A 23,039-nucleotide genomic window follows, 5' to 3' on the forward strand; every position below is an offset into this window, starting at 1 on the left:
TAAGCCGAGATGGCGCCACTGCACTCCAGCCTGGGCGACACAGCAAGACTCCGTCTCAAAAAAAATAACTAACTAACTAACTAAATAAATAAAAGAAGGCCCTCTAAGCAGGAAAGAAAGGGGATCATTGAAGAACCCTTTACCATAAAAATGATCTCAGAATTTCCAAATCTTTCTTTTGCTTATACAGATAACAGACTGCAAGAGTACTTATAATTCCAAAAAGTGGAAGTGTTCCATACAGTTTACACTCTCTTGGTGGTTATTTATTATTATTTTAAAAAAATGTTTTTTCGAATCAGGCAGCCTTCTGAGCCAGAATAGATTCAGAAACTCCATCTTGGTGTATTTTTATGCTTTCATTTGGGTATGGTCTGATTTACAGTACTGGGAGCTTTGACTATCACCCTTATTTATTTTATTTTTTTTAGCTGGGTGCAGTGGCGGGTGCCTATCTGTCACCTAGGCTGGAGTACAATGGTGTGATCTTGGCTTACTGCAACCTCCACCTCCTGGGTTCAAGCGATTCTTCTGCCTCAACCTCCTGAGTAGGTGGGGTTACAGGCGCACGCTACCACGCTGAGCTAATTTTTTGTATCTTTAATAGAAATGGAATTTCACCATGTTGGCCAGGCTGGTCTTGAACTCCTGGGCTCAAGTGATCCACCTTCTTGTTCTCCCAAAGTGCTGGGATTACAAATGTGAGCCATTGCACCCAGCCTGTCAGTCTTATTTAGTAGTGTAGATCATTTTTTCCTGTAGGCTATACTAGACTTAACCTTAATTTGTCTTTACCTAATTTTTCTTTTATCATGTTAGGCAGTGAACTTATGCTAAATTTATTCATGTGGATATTTTTAAAGCATTAACTAGGTATCAGGCACTGGTTTAGGTGTTGGAAAAAAGCAGTGGACAAAGCAGACAAGTCCCTGCTTGCTTCACTGGTAATACTCAATAATATTTACAATTTATAGTGGTAATATGCTTTATATATATATGTTAAGTCATTTAGTCTTTTCAAAAAGCTGTATGATAGGTAGTATTATTATCCCTACTTTATTTATGAGTAGTTTAGGTGTTTGTTTAATATTGACTTAAGGGAGCCAGGCGTGGTGGCTCACATGGGTAATCCCAGCACTTTGGGAGGCCAAGGTGGGTGGATCACCTGAGGTCAGGAGTTCGAGACCAGGCTGACCAACATGGTGAAACCCCATCTCTACTAAAAAAAAAAAAAAAAAAAATTAGCTGGGCATGGTGGTGGGCGCCTGTAATCCCAGCTGCTCAGGAGGCTGAGGCAGGAGAATTGCTTGAACCCTGGAGGCGGAGGTTGCAGTGAGCACCATTCTACTCCAGACTTGGTGACAGAGCAAGACTCCATCTCAAAAAAAAAAAAGAAAAAAAGAAAAAAAAAGATTGACCTAAGTACCCAGAAAGGTTCCTAGGATCACACCACCTATAAAGGGTGACCCTGAGGCTCAAACTCCGGCACGCTAATACAGTTAGCTTTTTCTTTATACTTGCGCACACCAACAGTCTATATTTTTGTAGTTTTGTTGATTGCCCTTTCACTGGAGCACTGTAACACGTGAAGGTTGGGTGTTGAGGGTGGCATGGTGCCATGCTGAGTTAAGGATTAACCCTTGAACTCCTTTCTACCGTATTCTGCCCAGCAAATATTAATGTATACTGTGTATCTATAACATATAAGAGTGTTTTTTCAGTGCTGTCAAAGGTCATTGTGATAGAGGTATGTAGAGTACCTTCATTAAATTTAATTTCTCTTATTATTTTGCTTTAAGTTTGTCAGAATTAAAATCTTAAAGGATGCTTCCTCTTAGTTTTTTTTTTAACTCTGTATCTTATGAAAATTTATGTTGTTTGATTATGAAATAAATCCGGTTAATTCTCTTTGAGCTCTTGGTCCATGAGACCCTTGTGGATTAATTGGTTACCCTACAGAATCTACAAGCAAAGCTTAGTAGCCTGTGTTATCTCCAGCGGTTAATCACTGCTGGGTGTGGTGTGCAGCATTTGCTTGACTCTTTCTTTCTGGGTCTCTTAGCAACAGCTTGAAGAAGAGGCAGCTAAACCTCCTGAGCCTGAGAAGCCCGTGTCCCCTCCTCCTGTGGAGCAGAAACACCGCAGTATTGTCCAAATTATTTATGATGAGAATCGGGTAAGCTCATACCATCTCTGGCAGCACAGGCCTTTAAACCCACTTGACTCTGCCCTTTTCAGTTTTGAATGTATGCTGGTATAATTTTAATCTTATTAAAACCTGATTTCTCTTATAATTTTGAATGTTCATAACTTTGGTTGACTGAAGCTTGGTGTTTTTTTCCTTATCAATTGAAAGTAAGTTTACGGTTGTGCCTTAAATTATGTAATATTTCATTTTACATTATACATTATATAAATATTTAATCAGTAAAATTTTGTCAGCTGAGTCTCCTATTATATGAATACTGGCAAGGAAGTTTGGTAGCATATAATACAAAACAACCATTCTGCAATTTTTCACATAATAAATGATGTTTAATGCTGACTACTGATAACATTTTAGTAAAGATAGGTCATTGCATGTGGAAATGAACTTTCTTATCAGCATTAGTTCACAGTCCATCATAGTTGGGCTGTGGTTTGAACTTCAGTTAAAAAGTTCAAGGCGGGGCATGGTAGTTCACTTGAGGTCAGGAGTTCGAGACCAGCCTGGCCAACATGGACAAACCCCGTGTCTACTAAAAATACAAAAATTAGCCAAGCTGTAGCGCATGCCTGTAGTCCCAGCTACTCGAGAGGCTGCGGCGGAAGAATCGGTTGCTTCCGGGAGGTAGAGGTTGTAGTGAGCCGAGATTGAGCCACTTCATCTCAGCTGTTTGGGTCTGTTTGGACAACAGACCAAAACTCAGGTCTCAAAAAAAAAAAAAAAAAGTTCAAGGTAGATTTTGACCTTTAAGTAGACTTTGCTTTTTTTAGGTTTACTTTCGTACTCTTAATGGATCAGTTCATGGATTCAGAAAAGCCAGCCATGAATTCTATGAATCATTTTTGTAATATCAAAGTTAGTTTTGGCCAGAATATGGCCCAGGAACTAGCTGTTAGAGGGAAACTGATTTTACCTCAATATGAAGAAAGTGTCTGTTTAACAGTGGGCTTCCAGAAGTCCACAGTGCAAAAGATGATAATATGCTCTATGCTGTGGGATAGAATAGGCTTTTTAGATAAAGGTGTGATCATCAGGTAAAATTTGGGATTGTTGTTTTGATTTATTTGATTTGTAGTGAGAGGATTCATCTGTCAGTCTGTCTTATACATACAGTCTGTAACTTTATAGTAGTCCACAGCCTAAAGGAAATTGACCGTAAGTAAAGCAATTGTGAATTAATAAATATTTATGCACATGTACTCCTGAACTTAAAAGCTAAAGAAATAAACATTTATAGAAATGATCTTGGATTTAGATATACATGTATCAAGTAGATTACTGACAGTCATCAGAAATATACTTATGGTAATGGTAAGTGTTATGGGCAAGTAAAAATACGGGCAATTAACATTGTTTTCTTGGCTGGGTTCAACATTAGTCCAATTTATTGTATGGCCGCAACAGTCTACACGAAGATAAATCCAGTAAAGAAAGGGAAGGAGGTGACCATGCCTAAGATGGGGGCTGTGGCCCAGGATATACAGTTGCTCCCTTGTTTAAGAAAAGCCCAAAATAGGGGTTTTATGTGAAATCTCTGATTTGGTTTAAAAAAAAAAAAAAAAAAAAGTCCTCTGTATAGCTGCAAAACACTTCTGTGGGCTCATGGGCTCCATAGCCAGTTTGTGACTGTGACCTCAGGGATCAAGTAAATAGGCATTAGTGGTGATACCAATGGAGATTTGATAGTTTGTTTTTTTTTTTAAGTTTTATAACTTTTTTTTTTAGTGTGAATTATTTTTCAAATACATTGGATTTGGTAATAATTATTAATAGATCTAATTTATTAATGAGCCTTGTCTTACAATATTAGTGAATTCTGTGGTTGCCTCACTGGGATTTGAGGACTGAATACTATTAAACAAGATCTGATCTAATAGAGAATTTAATTTGTGTTTAATTTTTATATATAGATGTTTTTATTAGTATAGTGTTTGTTGGTGCATATTAGCAAAACTTGAAAACTACTTTTACACCTCTTCTTTCTGTTTTAACATTTCCATATTTGGTTTGTTGTTCATTCTATGAAGAAAACCAAATCTGAAATCTGTTTTAGTATTAGACTTGCCTTCCTACAGTGAAGATTTTTTCTAACCCGCAGCAACTATAGAAGTCATCTTTCTTTTCCTGTTTTTCTTTTATTTTTCTTCTCCACCCTCTCCTGGTCTCCCTCTCCCTCTTCTCCTCCCTCTCCTTTCCTTCTTTTCTTTTCTTCTTTTTTTTTTTTTGAGACAGAATTTTGCTTTGTCCCTGAGGCTGGAGTGCTGTGGTGCGATCTCGGCTCACTGCAACCCCCGCCTCCCAGGTTCAAGCAATTCTCCTGTGTCAGCCTCCCAAGTAATTGGGATTATAGGTGTGAACCACCACACTCAGCTAATTTTTGTATTTTCAGTAGAGACAGGGTTTCGTCACGTTGGCCAGGCTGGTCTTGAACTCCTGGGCTCAGGTCATCTACCCATCTCGGCCTCCCAAAGTGTTGGGATTACAGACATCAGCCACTGCACCCGGCCTCTTTTATTCCTTAACAGACAGGGTCTCACTAGGTCTTGAACTCCTGGCTTCAAATGATCCTCCTGCTTCAGTCTCCCAAAGTATTGAGATTACACGTGTGAGCCCCCATGCCTGGTCTCATCTCTTTTTTATGTATGTTTTATATATGTACCTGTGCAGTTTCACAGTTGTAACAGGGAGCTCCCGGAGGGAAGGAGGAGAGCACAGTGGGCCTAGAACCCAGTCTTTCTCATATGTACTCCCCAAGGCTTTTTCTGCCCCAATATGCTCCCTTTGAAAGGCCCTCCCTGTCTCTTTAGCATTTTTTAATGAATGAGCATATCTGTTTCAGCGCCATAGGCAAGGAGGAAAGGGGTAATTACGGAAGTACACCTCCCTCTTATTCCTTGTGTGACATCGGTCTGCACTAGTTGGAATTAAGCCAAGTTTAGTTTAAGTGATCGAGGGACCGTTTCTTTTATTTAGAAAGTTAGTGGGAGGAAAAAAACTGCCCCAAAGTGTTAATTTTAAAGTTGACTTCCTGAGAAAAGTCGACTTGCATCATAGTTAAATTTCAGTCTAAGTTTGTTTAGTCTCTAAACAGACTATTTTTAACAGTTCTATTTGATATTACCCTATCAGTTGTAAGTTCCAAAAATATTTGTAAATATTCTAATTTCAGAAGAATAATACATATAGAAAGGTGATTATTGGGCTCTACTAGAGAAATTTGCAGAATATCGTGTGTGTGTGTGTGTATAAAATTTTTTTTTTTGAGGCAGAGGCTTGTTCTGTTGCCCAGGCTGGAGTGCAGTGGCACGATCTTGGCTCACTGAAACCTCCGCCTCCCGGTTTCAAGTGATTCTCCCGCCTCAGCCTCCCAAGTAGCTGGGATTATAGGCACATGCCACCTTGCCTGGCTAATTTTTGCATTTTTAGTAGAGACCGGGTTTCTCCATGTTTTTAGGCTGGTCTTGAACTCCTGACCTCAAGTGATCCACCTGCCTCAGCCTCCCAAAGTGTTGGTATTACAGGCGTGAGCCACTGCGACCTGCTTTGTTTATATTTTGATGGGTTGATTTGCAAGAGAATGTGACATCAGAAGAAAGAAAAGGGTGATGGTAGGAAGTATATTCTGGAAGTATATGCCAGCACCTCTGGTCATCTAGGCCAGCATCCTAGGAATTATCCAGTTCTCTCTCTTTGCCTCTTCATGTATGTTGAGGTAATCAGTGAAGAGCGTTAGTCCCACCTCCTAAATATTGGTCTGGTCTTGCACTTCTTTCCTCTACCTTTATCATTAGCTTAATTTGAGCCTTCATCTCCCACACAGTTATTGAGTCTCACTCTTCAGTCTTTTCTTTCTAACCCATCTTTCATATTTTCTCCCATTTAATGATTCTCCAAATAGAACCTTTTGATGATTTCCCACTTTATACAGAATAGCCCAAGCTTTTATTGATGTTTACATGCTTACCTGTCTGGCCCTTGCCCCATACTCTTTTCTTAGTAATATCCCACCAGAGGAGGTTTTGGATGTTCTCTTGTTAGTAATATATTTACCCCACTATGTTGCCCCTGCTGTCACGTGGCCCCGTGTTTTGTCTTTTCTGCCGAGCACACTCTTACCTCAAGCCCCAGTTCAAGTATCATTTTCTCTAGGAAAACTTTCAAGACCCCTCATCTTCTTATGGTGGGAAGGCTTATCTTATTCATTATTTTCTTAGTGTCTAGCGAGTGCTTGGCACATAGAACATACCGAACATATGTTTGAAGAGTTATTTACTTATGTCTGTAGACTTAGAATACAAATTCTAATACGAACATATGAGAGTCTTAAGTTAAAATTTTTGTTGCCAAAGTATTGATTGATTAATCTTAGCAAGGTAAGATTTCTGCTAGGTAACACTTTGGTCTAGATTATTTTACTTTTGAAAATAGCAACTGGGGCCGGGCACGGTGGCTCACGCCTGTAATCCCAGCACTTTGGGAGGCCGAGGTGGGTGGATCACAAGGTCAAGAGATCGAGACCATCCTGGTTAACACGGTGAAACCCCATCTCTACTAAAAACACAAAAAATTAGCCGGGCATGGTGGCGGGTGCCTGTAGTCCCAGCTACTCGGGAGGCTGAGGCAGGAGCATGGTGTGAACCCAGGAGGTGGAGCTGGCAGTGAGCCGAGATCACTCCACTACATTCTAACCTGGGCGACAGAGCGAGACTCCATCTCAAAAAAAAAAAAAAAAAACAACAACAACAACAAAAAAAACAAAATAGCAACTGGGTGCTGTGGTTCACACCTGTAATGGAAGAGCTTTTGGAGGCTGAGTTGGGGACATTATTTGAGTCCAGGAAGTTGAGGCTGCAGTGAGCTATGATGGTGCTATTGTGTTCCAGCCTGGGTGACATAGTGAGACCCTGTCTCAAAAAAAAAGGGGGGGGGGGAATAACATGTTACAAATACATATAATTCAGCGTTTTTTAACTACTGAGCACTTTGAATAATTCAAGTTAGCGGTTTTCTTTGTTGTTCAGCTATTACTAAGGATTCCTTGTAACTAGAAAATTAGCTCATTAACAGCTTTTCTTCAAAGAGATCAGTGTGGCTTACCACAGTAAAGAGTGGCCATTTTATGGTATATTATTGCTTTAAAAAGTTTCTGTTAGAGATAATATGAGTTAAAGTATGTAGAATGTTTGGGGGATTTATTTCTAATAGTGAATTTTCATTCCCTCTCTCCAGATTTTTAATATAATTATTTGCTTTTTAAAAACATCAATTCTTCAGGCATTGCTTTCAATACAAATGTTAAGTTTTGACTGAATTTGGTGAAGAAAGCTATGAAAATACAATTTCAGAGTTTTTTTTAATCATTGTAAGTACAAGTTAAGAAAAAATAAAAAATAATTGGAACATATTTCAGCCTATCATATAGAAGAAGGATATTTGGAAATAAGGATAAGTTCATCTATAGATTAGTCTTAGATAAATATTTTTAAATAATGATTTTGCACTTAGATAATATAATTTTTAATTATGTGATACAACGATGTCTTTATCTCTAGAAAAAAGCAGAAGAAGCTCATAAAATTTTTGAAGGTCTTGGCCCAAAAGTTGAACTGGTAAGTAAGAAATTACTTTTTTCATTTGTAGTAATTTTTTTTTTTTTTTTGGTAGTAGTTTTTTTTGGGATAAGATGGAATATGATCCGTTTATTTTGGAATAAGAGAGATGTAGCTGAGCAGAGTTTGAGATGAAGTTTAAAGTAATGATGAGTGAACTTGGTTACCTTTGCAGACCTTTGCAGAAGCATCATCCTGGGCTTGTTTTTGCTTGAGCAGCTATTTAATCCTTCCAGGTAGAATGAGAATTAAGAACAGAATTAGAAAACTCTTTGAATGTTACTGTTAAAATAGTGACAATGGTTCATACTCCTATTAGGGAATATTAATACTTTGAAATTAAAAATGTGTGCATAAATATACTTATTATGGGAAACAATGGATTTATAAACTGTATTATGGGAGTGACAGGAAATGGGATTAACAGTTATTCAGGGAATCTAAAAGTTAAGAGGTTTTGCCACAATGAGGTACCATCTCATACTAGTTAGAATGGTGATCATTAAAAAGTCAAGAAACAACAGGTGCTGGAGAGGATGTGGACTAATAGGAACACTTTTACACTGTTGGTGGGAGTGTAAACTAGTTCAGCCGTTGTGGAAGACAGTATGGCAATTCCTCAAGGATCTAGAACTAGAAATACCATTTGACCCAGTGATTCCATTACTGGGTATATACCCAAAGGATTATAAATCATGCTACTATAAAGACACATGCACACGTATGTTTGTTGTGGCACTATTCACAATAGCAAAAACTTGGAACCAACCCAGATGTCCATCAATGATAGACTGGATTAAGAAAATGTGGCCCATATACACCATGGAATGCTATGCAGCCATAAAAAAGGATGCGTTCATGTCCTTTGTAGGGACATGGATGAAGCTGGAAACCATCATTCTGAGCAAACTATCACAAGGACAGAAAACCAAACACTGTATGTTCTCACTCATAGGTGGGAATTGAACAACGAGAACACTTGGACACAGGGTGGGAAACATCACACACCGGGGCCTGTCGTGGGGTGGGGGATGAGGGAGGGATAGCATTAGGAGAAATACCAAATGTAAATGACAAATTAATTGGTGCAGCAAACCAACACAGCACATGTATACGTATGTAACAAACCTGCACGTTGTGCGCGTGTACCCTAGAACTTAAAGTATAATTAAAAAAATAAATAAATAAAAAAAATAGAAGTTTGGAGGTTTTGGTAGGGCGTGTTATTATGTAGATCCATTAGTACTTTACCTGTGCTTACATTAAAATTATGTTTCTTTGTCTCTTCATAGATATATGTACAACATTTTATATACAAATGTTTGATTTCTTTTATAGCCACTCTATAACCAGCCATCAGATACCAAGGTGTACCATGAGAACATCAAGACGTAAGTATTGATCATCTTTGGAGTTCTTCAATTAAAGACCATATATTCTATAAAGAGATCATTTTTGTTATCTGCTGACATTATTATAATATAGTGTAGGTATGTTTTAGATTTGTGTAATTTGCTGTCGTTTTACTATATGTTATCTTCCTCTGGCTTCTTGGGGGTTGGGGTAACAGCTTTGAGTTTCCGAGGCCAAAAAATGAAATAAATTATTGCATAAAACTAGCTGGTTTTATAATCTGCTAGTAAAAAAGGTGGATACTTAACATTGAAATGGCTTACCTTGAGGCTTGAATTTTTTGCCTCCTGTTTTGTCTTTTTTTCAGTGGAGTACCTGCAAGGCGCATGATGAAGTAAGATAATGAAGCTTTTTCATTTAAGACTAGTGATGACACCGTCCCCCACCAAGCCACATCTGCCATTGCAAAGTAGAAGTGCCACGGATCATTTTATCATTATTCAAAATCCTATTCTAGGGAAATCCCTTCCATGACTCTTGCTAATGACGGTATTTGTAGACCCTTCTGCCATTTAATGTCCTGGTGCCTTGGAAGCGCTCAGTCACCTCGTGGGTGAGGAGGCTGCTCCAGAATGTAGTTTGCTTAGCCTTGCTCATCCTAGTACCAGGCCTTTATGGATGCAGATTTTGGAATAAGAAAATAAGTGAAAAGAAAATCTAATTTCTTGATCTGATTGAAGTAAGAGAGGAAGCTAGATAGGTATCTTTTTTTTTTTTTTTTTTAATTTAAGAGAGTTTTAGGTGCTTTATTCTTAGTTTGTGACAAAAATGTGATATTTCTACTTTATGTGTTTTATTAAGTATAACCAGAACATTATAATTATTTACTAGTATGGTTACTAATGAGCACATTGCTATTTTACATATATATATATATATATTTTTTTTTTTTCTTTTTAAAAATTTCTTAACTGAGAGTATGTGCAATTATTGACTACTTTGCAGAACTGGTGGCAAATATGATTTGCATGGTAGTATGCATGAAAACAATTGAATTTGAATAATTTTAACTTTTGTTAAGTAAGTGGTTCATAATAAAATTTATGTATTTGTGAATTTTTCTGTGAGATGCTATTATGATCTTGAGAACCCTTAGAAGTAAGTTAGTCAAAACTCACATATAATATACCTTGTTTTGGAACTGCTTAGCTGTTTTAACATTTTTAAAGAGTAGAAGAGCAGATAAGATCTAGTTGGCTACTTAATGACTTTTTTTTTTTTTTCCCACAAAGCCTCGGTGTTATGTTTGTGGTGTTGTCGTGTTTCTCCTGATACAGTCTGGAGAGCAGCCCTGTCTAATTTATTTCATGTCATCTACATTGCCTATTTAGTGCTCAGCACAAATGAGATGGATTACTGACTGGCTGACTTCATTTAAATTTCTAGGAAACATTTAAGATTGTATTTGTTCATTGTCATTTGCTTTTGAGTAACGTATAATTATAATTAGAGCAAATTGAGTATATAGTAATGCTTCCCTGTATGACACCTTCTGAAATATTTCCTCAGTTGCATGCATCTGTATGAGTCATTCAGTAGCTATTCTTTCATCACCGTCATTTGCTTTGTATGAAATAGCAAATGTACATTTTAATAATTCTTTTCATCTCTTGGCTACTTTTTCATATAGCCAGCTCCTGATTGTCCATGCTTATTTGAGTGGAGCCAGTGTCAATGTTAGTCCTGAGTGGAAGATAATCCAAAAAATTACTTCTACTTGCCTTGACTTTGTATTTGTATTTGAATAATCAGCTTGAAATCCTTTCTGGAAATAGATGGGGTGTAAATATTTATATTTGAACCTGCATGTCATTGTTTTTGAAGGTCACAATGCCTCCAATTTAAAAAGTGATTAAGATATATTAGAAATCTTCCTGTTTTGTCACATTGCCCTCCGTTACTTCTTAGAGTGGATTGTGTCATTCTGTGACTGAAGAAAATCTTCTGTTTAAAGCAGAAGTCTCCTATCTCTACATATGTTGGTATACATTCTCCTCGTAGAAGGGAGGTTAGCACCTGGTGTAGGGAGGTAATTGTAAAAACGTTTCCTTCTCTTCCACCTCCCTTCCTCAAAGAGTAAGATGTTTATGTCACCAGAGTTGTTAAGAAGGATAAGTAACTGTAATTTTAATTTGAAAATATTTGCCTTATAATTGGATGTGCTAATTGAAAGTTAACTATTTTGTATAAAGTCTTACTGTAGAATGGGAGGAACTTTAGTCCGTTCTAATTTTTGCAAAAATTATACAGTCTTATTTTGCAGGGTGAAAAGATTAGGATTAACTTTGTTTATATCATAAATTCTTAAGTGATCTTTGCCTATTTTCCAGTGTCTCTGGAAAAAAAGTGAGTGCATTATTAGATTGTGCTTTTTCTTAATGTCATGCAACCATATTTTTCTCTTCTAGAAACCAGGTGATGAGGAAAAAACTCATTTTATTTTTTAAAAGAAGAAATCATGCAAGAAAACAAAGGGTGAGGTCCTATCCTTGTTAACTGAAATTTGTATAGCTTTCCCATTCATGCTCATTTAGGCATTCACTTTCCTACTATTAGTAAGAATGGTCCTTGACTCCATTCGAGGATAAGTGCTGATTTAGAAAGTAATCATATATATATGACTTAAATCTAATTGTAGTATCATGTTGACACCATAGTTTATATTTAATATTATCAAATTAATTTCATTGGTCATCTATCTAGCACATTTTCATTTAGTCAAAATAAAATGGTGAGTAGTTTAAAAGAATATGAAAGATACTTTAGTTTCTTAAGCCTCAAATAGTTGTGGGTAAGTTGCAGTCATGCTGATTAGATACTACTACTCTTTCTTTTATTAGAAATGGGGTCAACTAGGGTTCAGCTTTTTCAAATTCAAATAGTTTTCCTTATTTTGTTATATGACTTGCAGTCCAAAAGTTTTGTGGTTATATACATGGGAATTAAGTTATAGAAAATATAATGCCAGTAATTTTATTTTCATAATATGTTTATACTAATTTTACAGATAAACTGTTACTACATTTAAACTCAAGTATCTATTAAATAAATGCTACTCTTTAAATCGACATCAAAAATGAACTTTGTGCTTTAAGTTAATGACCTAACAGTTTAATAAGTTGTAAAGCTCAAGAGTCAGCAGCTTTTATGTGGTGGAAAACATCTAATGTTCTAATATGCCAGTCTGTTCCTTCATACAATCTTAAACTACTGGTCTTGAATTGTTTTTTTGCCAAGAACATATAAATATCAAGTAAGAAATTAGCTCATGTATTTTTTTTTTCCTTTCCAAGTAATTTTGTTGTAATTCTGGTACTCACTAAATAAGTTCACTGGTGATGCAAACACTATAAGGTTTGTATTTTCACCGATTTGCTTAAATATCACTTGGCTGTGTACTCTGTGCCATATATTGTTCTGCAAAGGTGAGCAAGATAGCCATATGGTTTTAGTAGTTAGGGGGAGCTTAAGGCGTTGGGAGTCAGACAGGTCAGTCATAGTATTGGATCACACCGTGGTCGTGGACTACGGATGACTGAGGAGGACACCTAAGGCAGATAGGAGTTATGAGGGGAAGTTTCAGGGGAAAACCAATTCTCTGCAAACTTGTATACACAGAGGGAGTGGCTTAAGTGAAGGTCTGGGAGCCGGAGGGAGTGTAGACTGAGCTGGCAGTGTGGTAAGAAAAGAGGCTGTTGAGGGAAGCCAGAGCCAGGTTGTATACTGTCCTGGAGGTTGCATAATGTTCAGGTTTGCATTTTAAGAATTTGCATTTAGTGGGGCGGGCGCAGTGGCTCACGCCTGTAATCCCAGCGCTTTGGGAGGCCAAGGCCGGCGGATCATCTAAGGTCGGGAGTTCAAGACCAGCCTGACCAACATGGAGAAACTCCATCTCTACTAAAAATACAAAATTAGCTGGGCATGGTGGCACATGCCTGTAACCCTAGCTACTCAGGAGGCTGAGGCAGGAGAATAACTTGAACCTGGGAGGCGGAGGTTGCGGTGAGCTGAGATCGTGCCATTGCACTCCAGCTTGGGCAACAAGAGCGAAACTCCATCTCAAAAAAAAAAAAAAAAAAAAAAAAAGAATTTGCATTTGGCTACAACATGAAGAATGCATGGGAGCTATTGTTTTGATCTATGTGAGGGATGATGTTGGCCTGGATTATGAGGGTACCAGTGGAAATGGAGAAAGAGTGAAGGACACAGAAGACATATAAGAGTAATTGAGAAGTGGGAGTGGGGTGTGGTGTGGAATGTGAGAAAGACAATATTCTCTTCTCCAGTGCCACTTTCTTAAGATGAACATGTTAGCAGTTTTTCATGAACCCTTCCTCACTTTCCTCTATCCATGTGTCATCAGATATGTTGACAGTTCTTTGTCCATAGTGGGGGGTTCGTCTGTCTTTTCTTCTCTATTTAGAAAATGGTATCATAATTTAATTACTTCTCTAGAAGCATTAATTCTCATCATGTAGTTCACTGGATTTCTGTTGTTTTTTTTCTTTTTGTCTGTCACCCAGGTTGGAGTGCAGTGGCACGATCCTGGCTCACTGCAACCTCAGCCTCCTGGGTTCAAGCGATTCTCCTTCCTTAGCCTCCCAAGTAGCTGGGACTACAGGTGCCCTCCACCATGCCTGGCTAATTTTTGTATTTTTAGTAGAGATGGGGTTTCACCATATTGGCCAGGCTGGACTTGAACTCCTGACCTTGTGATCCACCCGCCTCGGCCTACCAAAGTGCTGGGATTATAAGTGTGAGGCACTGCGCCCGGCCTGGATTTCTTTTTTTGATAAAGTACAACCAATCATTTTCTGCCTTTTTCATACTGTCAAAATGTTTATTGCATAACATTATTTATAATAGCAAAAAATGTCAATCAACCAGAACCTCCAACAATAGAACCGTTAAAGCATGCATGTTTGTTTTGCAGATTGGAAGGATAACAACAAAATGTTCATATGGTTGCCTTTGGGTGATTGGTCAGATTATGAACTATTTACATGTTTGTATTTTTAATTTTCCATTTTTTTGGGACAACAATAACATAATGTTTTAAGCAAAATAAAAGTAATTGATCAGCTACTACTAATAGTAGATGTCAAGTAGTTTATAAATATGCATAGCCTTAATGTTAACTAACATATCCAGCCAACCTGTGCTCTATGTGTTGATCTTAGTAGGAAACAGAGCTACCTTTCCTCTCTCCTCTTTCAGCTTTTCATTCACAATTGAGTCATAAGCCAAATGTACTTCTGACTTAACCTTAAGAAGTAGCATTTATTTTAAAGTATTAGGTTTGTCAGAATCAGAGTTTAGTTTAATTATTATTAATTTGCTACGGATATTTAATAGGAACAAAAAATCTGCCAGCGTTATGATCAGCTCATGGAGGCATGGGAGAAAAAAGTGGACAGAATAGAAAATAATCCTCGGAGGAAAGCTAAAGAAAGCAAAACAAGGGAATACTATGAAAAGCAGTTTCCAGAAATTCGAAAACAAAGAGAACAGCAAGAAAGATTTCAGCGGTAAGTTGTTAGATGTTTAATGACTGTGATATTTTTCTTCAAATATTTATTGTTTCTTGAAACTGATCATGAAGAAAGTTTATAAAGAACTTTTGGCCGGGCGCGGTGGCTCAAGCCTGTAATCCCAGCACTTTGGGAGGCCGAGACGGGCGGATCACGAGGTCAGGAGATCGAGACCATCCTGACTAACACAGTGAAACCCCGTCTCTACTAAAAATACAAAAAAAAAAAAAACTAGCCGGGCGAGGTGGCGGGCGCCTGTAGTCCCAGCTACTCGGGAGGCTGAGGCGGGAGAATGGCGCAAACCCGGGAGGCGGAGCTTGCAGTGAGCTGAGATCCGGCCACTGCACTCCAGTCCGGGCGACAGAGCAAGACTTCGCCTCAAAAAAAAAAAAAAAAAAAAAAAAAAAAAGAACTTTTATGTTTTGGACACATAGAAGGGAACAACACATGCTGGGGCCTATCAGAGGGTAGAGGGTGGAGGATGGAAGGAGGAAGAGGGATCAGGAAAAATAACTAGTGGGTACTAGGTTTAACAGCAGAGTGATGAAATAATCTGTACAGTAGATCACCATGACACAGGTTTACCTATATAACAAACTTGCGCATGTACCCACGAACTTAAAAGTTAGAAAGAACTTTTATGTTGAAAAGAAAACTTTATTATCAACCAGTAAACATTGTGTCTTAGTAAATTTAATTTTTTGTATTGTCCTGTTGAATCTAAGTATGTGATTATTTTGAAATTAATTCTGAAGTTCCTAAAAATGTTACATCCTTTGGAAATGACAGTGAACAAGAACAGACCTAAATATCCTTTAGTCCTTCATGACCAACATATTCAAACTATGTTCAGTTGATGGCCAATTAAGAAATTCTTTGATAGATTATGATTTGTTTTACTTTTAGTGAACAGATATTTTACAAAGATTTTAAAAGAATTAGTTTTCTTTTTTTTTGTTTCACGTAAGAGTCATGTATGGAAGCCCCTTAACTCACAATTAAATTTTTGTGAGGGATGTTGATTGAGTTTTTTCTCTCCTTTTAAAAATGTTTCATGTGTTTTTCTTTCTTTCTTTTTTTTTTTTTAAGACGGAGTCTCGCTCTGTCGCCCAGGCTGGAGTGCAGTGGCCGGATCTCAGCTCACTGCAAGCTCCACCTCCCAGGTTTACACCATTCTCCTGCCTCAGCCTCCCAATTCATGTGTTTTTCTAAGTCTACTACAGGACATACAAAGACTGCCATTTGAAATGGAAATGGCATCAGTAACTGTGATTTTCCAGAAGTTTTCCCTAACTAGTTCTGCCATTTGAACTTGAACATGTAACCTTCAAATCTCCAATCATAACATTTAAATTGTTGTTAATAGGTGACACAAACATATTACTTAAAAGTATATATTCAATAGTATTTTACATTTCTTCTCGTTGTTAAAAAATTCCATTCAGAAAAGTAATCTATAGTTAATTTAATTGATATGTCTTCTTTGTATAAGGCCTTTAAATATATTTTTAATTTCTTCCTCATGTTTAGAGTTGGGCAGAGGGGAGCTGGTCTTTCAGCCACCATTGCTAGGAGTGAGCATGAGATTTCTGAAATTATTGATGGGCTCTCTGAGCAGGAGGTAAGAAAATTTAATTCAAGTTAATTCGTTAATTATTAAAGCATTTTAACTCCGTAGACTAGGAGCTAAGGGTTTATTTGTATGTAAATGTGGGAACTTTATTGAATGCTAAAGTTTAGACTGTGTCAAAGATTTGAGGTGTCTATTAAAGGGTTTTTAAATGAGGCATTCACATGAGCATACTGGAATTTTACAAAGATGGCTTTGGCAGCAAGGAGACCTGGAGAGAAGTGAGGAGGCTGTTAGGATAAAACTAAGGTTCTGAGTCAGGGCAACAGTTGTAGGGATGTGTAGGAGAGTGTAATAGAAAGGTAGAATGGACAGGCCAAGATGGATGGGATGTGGGAGATAAGAAAGAGGAAGAATAGAATGTGACTCCCTGGTTTCTAGGTTAGAGGACTAAGCTGGTGGTGCCTTTTCCTAAAGTGGCAAAGGAGCATGTATTTTACAAATGGCAGTATGTTCTTCAAAGGGTGTTGTCTAGCAGGTGTACCTGGGATATAGTTGAACTGGGGATGGTTAGATACCAGAGTCATCTGTATGCAGGTGATATAGTCCCAGACAAGTATGGTAACATGAAGTGAAAGGGACCGGTGAATGAGAATATAGAGATTAAGTTTATATATGGAAGAGATTCATCTATGAATAAGAATGTTTCATCTATGAAACAAAAATTTCACTAATTTTTAAGGTGAAGATATTCTTTTGTAGCAAGTGGCATTACTTTGTTTTTCAAGCATTTCCTTTGCCTGTATAAAGAGCAGAATTAATAAAATTATGACACAGGTAGTAGAGACCAAGGTATACGTTTGACAAATATATCTTCAGACCCAAAAGCAGTATTTCCTCCCTTGTGAAGCTTCCCCACTCACTTTCCCAAAACAGAACTCAATGTCTAGTTAGTCTCAGTTTACATTGATTTCTATTGTGTTTCTGTTCAATAAATATTTATGATCAGCTAAAGTGTTGTCTTCATGAGTGCAGTTACTATAAACCTTTGGGTCAGGCTGTCTTTGAGTTCTTGGTGCCTAATGTTTAATTGAATATTAATAAATAAACGCAGAATAAGAATAAATTTCCATTTCTAACATTGAGTCTTCTTAGCCGTGTTCAAACTCTCAAGATTGTTCCAAAAGCCATCTAGTATTGACTGAGTTTTGCTAGTTTTGATTTTATTATATGGCTTTTCTTTTTTTTTTCTTTTTTATTATACTTTAAGCTCTAGGGTACATGTGCACAACGTGCAGGTTTGTTACTATATGGCTTTTCTTAAACCTCATCTCAAAATTCTAAGAGTCTTGTTTATTTGAAGTAGTGGCCTTAAGTAATGATCAAAGATATTTTTTACAATGCTTTATACTTCAAAATAAATGTTAAGTGTAAATAAATATATTTTTTGAAGACTTAAATATACAGTTAATACTCGATTTGCAAAATTAAGTGAAGTAGATTTAATCTAAAATGTTGAATAATTTAGAAATATTTAGATAAGTAAAATTCCTGTTTATATACTGCTTAGCACATTTAGAAGTAAAAAGCAGTGTCATGAATTCCTCTGCTGTACCCTTTACTACTACTTAACCTAGCCAGTTTTTTTTCTCCTCTTTCTATGGGTATTATTGGTTTAGGTTGTGGTGGACTAACTACATCTTTGGTTTTTTGAGGAGGGGGAGTTTGAGGGGTAGTTACTACTTAAAATTGCCAATTGTGATAAGCACCTCATATGTATTATTTAAACTATGAAAATTCTGTGAAGTGGAGGCTATAATTAATGGCTGTTTTGCAAGTTAGGAAACTAAAGCCCAGCTGCAAGTTAAATAATTTGCCCAAGATCACAAATTAATAAATAGTGGAGCCAGATACTCAACCCAGGCAGTCTGACTCTGGAACTGTGTGTTCTTTTCCATATCTATATTCAATCAAGTCTATTCTTTCAACAAATATTTATAACCTATTATGTGCCAAACTTTCCTTTAAGCATTGAGAATACAGTGGTGAATTAAACTGTCAAGTTGCTTGATCTCATGAAAAATTACTTGCAGTAAATTTTCCTCTAGGATGAAAAAATAGCCTGTTTGTACAGTTTGTCTTTGTGTTGATATATGTTGTAAGGTTCTATCAGTATTTGATTATGATACCCTGTTTTGCATTCATAACTAAATAAAAGTATATAGTATGTTCTTATAACTTACTGTGTTTCAGAATTCTAGTTAAACTAGCCCTGGAGGAGGTAGAGAACTGTATAAACTATATCTCAGAGTTCCTTGATCCATATTACTTCTCAGATTGTTCTTACACTGATCAAAATAGACTTTTACAGGTAGTTTTTCTTTCCTTTCTTATTTCTGATATTCTCCTTTCCCAAAGAGAGGATTCCAAGGTGATTTTTGGTGCATTGAAATACATAACCCTTTAGGGGCAATTACAATATTTAGTCACAGAGGTATATCCCACACTCGAGCTTTTCAGTGCATTGTTACGTGATTTCAGGATCTTAGCCATTTCTAGAGACACCTCTGAGTTATCAGTGTTCCGGAGCACACCAGCTTCACTGTGTCCAGATTCCCGGAGATGTACTTCTTTTGGAATACATTTATGATGTTATCATTGCTAAATTTTATCTCAAGCCCTAAATACGTATTGCACATAATATTGCATAATATCAGGACAAGTGGATTTTTCTTTTTCTTTTTCTTTTTCCTCCTCTCCTCTCCTCTTTTTTCCTCTTCCTCTTCCTCTTCCTCTTTCTCTTTCTCTTCTCTTTTTTTTTTTGAGATAGGAGATAGGGTCTTACTCTGTCACGCAGGCTGGAGTGCAATGGTGTGACCGTGGCTTGCTGCATCCTCCACCTCCCAGGCTCAAGTGATCCTCCCACCTCAGTCTTCTGAATAGCTGGGACTACTGGTACACCACTACTTCCAGCTAACTTTTTGTTTGTTTGTTTGTTTGAGATGGCATCTTGCTTTGTCAGCCAGACTGGAGTGCAGTGGCACGATCTTGGCTCACTGTAACCTCTGCGTCCCAGGTTCAAGTGATTCTACTCCCTCAGCCTCCCAAACAGCTGGGACTACAGGCGCATGCCAACACACCCAGCTACTTTTTGTATATTTAGTAGAAACAGGGTTTCGCCATGTTGGCCAAGCTGGTCTCAAACTCCTGACCTCAGGTGATCTACCTGCCTTGGCCTCCCAAAGGAGTGGGATTACAGGTGTGAGCCACCCCACCCGGCCTCTCACTTAGCTAATTAAAAAAAATTATTTTTTAGAGATGGGGTCTCACTATACTGCCTAGGTTAGTCTTGGACTCCTGGGCTCAAGCAATCCTCCTGCCTTGGCCTCCAAAAGTGCTGAGATTACAAGCGTGAGCCACTGTGCCCAGCAATTTTTCATTTGTTTTGTAGCAGTATATTCAAGAGCTTTAAAACATAACCACTTACTCTATATTGCTTTTAAAATTACCTCTAAAGTATATGATTGAAATGACATTCAGCTCTTGGAATATGTAGCCATTATTTTTACAATGACAAGTAAATCTCTGTTAAATTTCTTTATTTGCTCTTTGACTGATTCCATGAGCAAACATCTGTAAGCATCTAAAATTAGTTTATGTATTGAGGTAATTTCAATCTAATGTGTAATTTCAATCTAAACGCTCTAGTGTTCAAAGTGATTGAGAGTGTCCCAGGAAATTAGAGACTGTGTAAGGACTTGACTATTAGGCAGTATCCACTTTTATGAGGAAAATTTTTAGGGAAATACCTTTTCTTATACTTGGGTAAATACTTGTAATTTGGGTAAAAGTTTTTAAATAGAAGTTTGTACTTACAAATTTCCTCAGTTAAACTTTGGAAAAAATAAGTTCTACATGTGTTACAATGTTTTAGTTGAAACAAGCTTCATTTCTAAGAAAAACAGCCTTAAATTTTCAGTGGAAAGATGATGTAAAATTAGCAAGAAGCATTTAATAGTAAAGTGAGTGTAACTTAAAATCACTGACTTAAATTTTGATGCCTGTTTGCTTATTTTTCTATTTATTCTCTAATATGACGGTAGAAGTTCTCTAAAATGATGTTGAGATTTTTAAAAATGAGACTAATATGATAATTAAATGCTCCATAAGGTCACCACTTCAGTGAACTTGACATTACTTTTTATCTTCCAGGTCTAAAATTTTATTATGTTAAGTATCAGCTTAGTTTAAGAAAAGAATTCTTCTCAAAGGATTGGATTATTTAAAAAGTGACATGGATATTCTCTGCCTCTGTAATTCATACAGTGAATATTTATTAGACATATGAGTAATTATCATATGTTAGTTGCTGTGGTATACACTGCTGTTGTTATTAAACTGCACACATGGGTTTTTAGTATATATTAAGAGCATTGGTCCATGGCCCTCCTTAAATTTCTAGTTTATGTTTTATTCTAAGTAAATTGTATTTTTTTTCCAGAATAATGAGAAACAAATGCGGCAGCTCTCTGTGATTCCACCTATGATGTTTGATGCAGAACAAAGACGAGTCAAGTTCATTAACATGAATGGGCTTATGGAGGACCCTATGAAAGTTTATAAAGATAGGCAGTTTATGAATGTTTGGACTGACCATGAAAAGGAGATCTTTAAGGACAAGTAATTTATATTTTAAATTATTCTCTAATAGACGTCTACATAAGTTAGTAAAAAGTATTTGGCATTTACTTGTAAATTGAACTGTTTTCACAAAAAATTGGTCCTATTTTGGTGTTTGAATCAATACTGTGAAAAGTAGAGAATATTGATCTTCCTGTAAGTTTATAGGTGGGAAGAGAGGTAACAGATAAGAAGTGGGGTTATGAAGTGATGTTAAGAGTGGTTTCCAAACTTGGGTGCTGTCTGAACTTTTAGGGAGCTTTTATAAAGTACAGATTTCTGTGTGTTACCATAGACCAACCATTTCCTGGTGTATGGTGCCCAGAAATCTGTGCCCTTTAAAAGTCTCCAGTAATTCTACAGTTGTTCCTCAGATTGGCAGTTAGAAAGCCCTATACATAGTATTTCTTTTCTGTTTTTTTTGAGACGGAGTCTCGCTCTGTCGCTTTAGCTGGAGTCCAGTGTTGTGATCTCGGCTCACTGCAACCTCTGCCTCCTGGGTTCAAACGATTCTCCTGCCTCAGCTTCCCGAGTAGGTGGGACTACAGGCATGTGCCACCATCCCTGGCTAATTTTTGTATTTTTAGTAGAGATGGGGTTCTGCCATGTTGGTCAGGCTGGTCTTGAATTCCTGACCTCAAGTGATCCACCTGCTTCGGCCTCCCAAAGTGCTGGGATTACAGGCGTGAGCCACCACGCCTGGCCTATACATAGTATTTTTTTTTCCAGGTTTTCTTTTTTAGTTGCTGAAATGTTTGTGTGCGAGTGTGTTTTTGTTTTCGTTTTCACTCAGGTTTATCCAGCATCCAAAAAACTTTGGACTAATTGCATCGTACTTGGAGAGGAAGGTAAGACATGGTTTGCATTGGGAATGTTTGTAGGTTTGTGATGGTTGTTACTTTGAAATTCTTGTGCTCTGACACACATGAGTAGTTAACTAGAACCGATTTTAAAAAGACCTTGAAGAGTCTCATGTGATTAATACAGTGATAATTATAATTATAACAGAAATCTTAACACAGAACACAGAACTAAATGGTTAATGAAAGAGGACCTGATTTTTATTTCCCTGAAAACACATAGATTACAATGCTTTTAGAGCCTCATTAAATTTCTTATTAAAATATCAGTCTTGTGCTCGCTTCAGCAGCACATAATACTAAAATTGGAGCGATGAAGAGATTAGCATGGCCCCTGCACAAGGATGACAAGCAAATTTGTGAATCATTCTATATTTAATATAAAATTGATTTTAATGTTTTTGAACAAAATATTTAAAGACATTTTTAAAATTTATACATATATGTAAGCAGAAAGGGAATTTACTTGTTAATAAGAAAATATTTGAATGTTTCTGATAGTTCCTGGCATCTTTCACATAATTTGGATTAGCAACTGTAACTGTCTGTTAAAATAGTAGATAATGTAAATAGTTTTAGAGCCTAGATATGCCTTAAAATGCTAGCAGAGTATCTTGTTCTTTTTCTTTAATTTGTACTTTGAGAATACCAGAGATTTTCCTTGAAAGTAATATTTAATTTAAAAAAAAATTTATTTCATTGGATCCTCAAAAATAATTGTTTTGTTTCTTACAGAGTGTTCCTGATTGTGTTTTATATTACTATTTAACCAAGAAAAATGAGAATTATAAAGCTCTAGTCAGAAGGAATTATGGGAAACGGAGAGGCAGAAACCAGGTGTGTTTTCTTACTGTATGGAAGGTATTTCAGGATTGGAGGAAATAGGCAAGCAGAAAGTGTTACAACAGAAGTCCTGCCCTTAGTGTGTAGTTTAAACATTGATGTTTCTGTTAAATTAATGAGGATGTTGTAATTATTTTGAAGTTATATATATTTATATATATTTAATGTATTATATCTTGTATTTCAAATATACTTTAAGTTTCTAGTGTGATAAAATTAGTTAGAAAAGTTTTATACCTTTCTGTCATCTGAGTCATGCATTTCAGTGTCAGCAATAATCATGTAATTAAATATGAAACCATTAATACTTTTAATACACTATCTGTA

The 23,039-nt window shown here is 36.8% G+C and overlaps 1 protein-coding gene and 1 non-coding gene across 14 annotated transcripts in view; both read left to right on the plus strand.

Annotated features, from left to right (window-relative positions):
- The window catches only part of NCOR1 (nuclear receptor corepressor 1), a 192,674-nt gene that overhangs the window by 59,140 nt on the left and 110,495 nt on the right, over positions 1-23,039 (plus strand). For 8 of the 13 annotated variants that reach the window (XM_030923270.1, XM_030923273.1, XM_030923279.1 and 5 more), the window contains exons 6-15: positions 2,063-2,176; positions 7,759-7,815; positions 9,154-9,206; positions 9,536-9,562; positions 11,637-11,703; positions 14,584-14,756; positions 16,290-16,380; positions 20,831-21,009; positions 21,803-21,857; positions 22,605-22,706. In XM_030923270.1, coding sequence (XP_030779130.1) covers positions 2,063-2,176; positions 7,759-7,815; positions 9,154-9,206; positions 9,536-9,562; positions 11,637-11,703; positions 14,584-14,756; positions 16,290-16,380; positions 20,831-21,009; positions 21,803-21,857; positions 22,605-22,706 — 918 coding nt within the window. The remainder of the gene's footprint in view (positions 1-2,062; positions 2,177-7,758; positions 7,816-9,153; positions 9,207-9,535; positions 9,563-11,636; positions 11,704-14,583; positions 14,757-16,289; positions 16,381-20,830; positions 21,010-21,802; positions 21,858-22,604; positions 22,707-23,039) is intronic. The other 5 variants (XM_030923280.1, XM_010387753.2, XM_030923274.1 and 2 more) reach the window with 1 other exon arrangement.
- On the plus strand, positions 22,144-22,248 carry LOC115894983. The gene has a single exon (XR_004055198.1). It is a non-coding gene; the product is annotated as a U6 spliceosomal RNA (small nuclear RNA).

Source organism: Rhinopithecus roxellana, chromosome 19 (assembly GCF_007565055.1).
Source record: "Rhinopithecus roxellana isolate Shanxi Qingling chromosome 19, ASM756505v1, whole genome shotgun sequence".
In the NCBI taxonomy this organism is placed as follows: Eukaryota; Metazoa; Chordata; class Mammalia; order Primates; family Cercopithecidae; genus Rhinopithecus; species Rhinopithecus roxellana.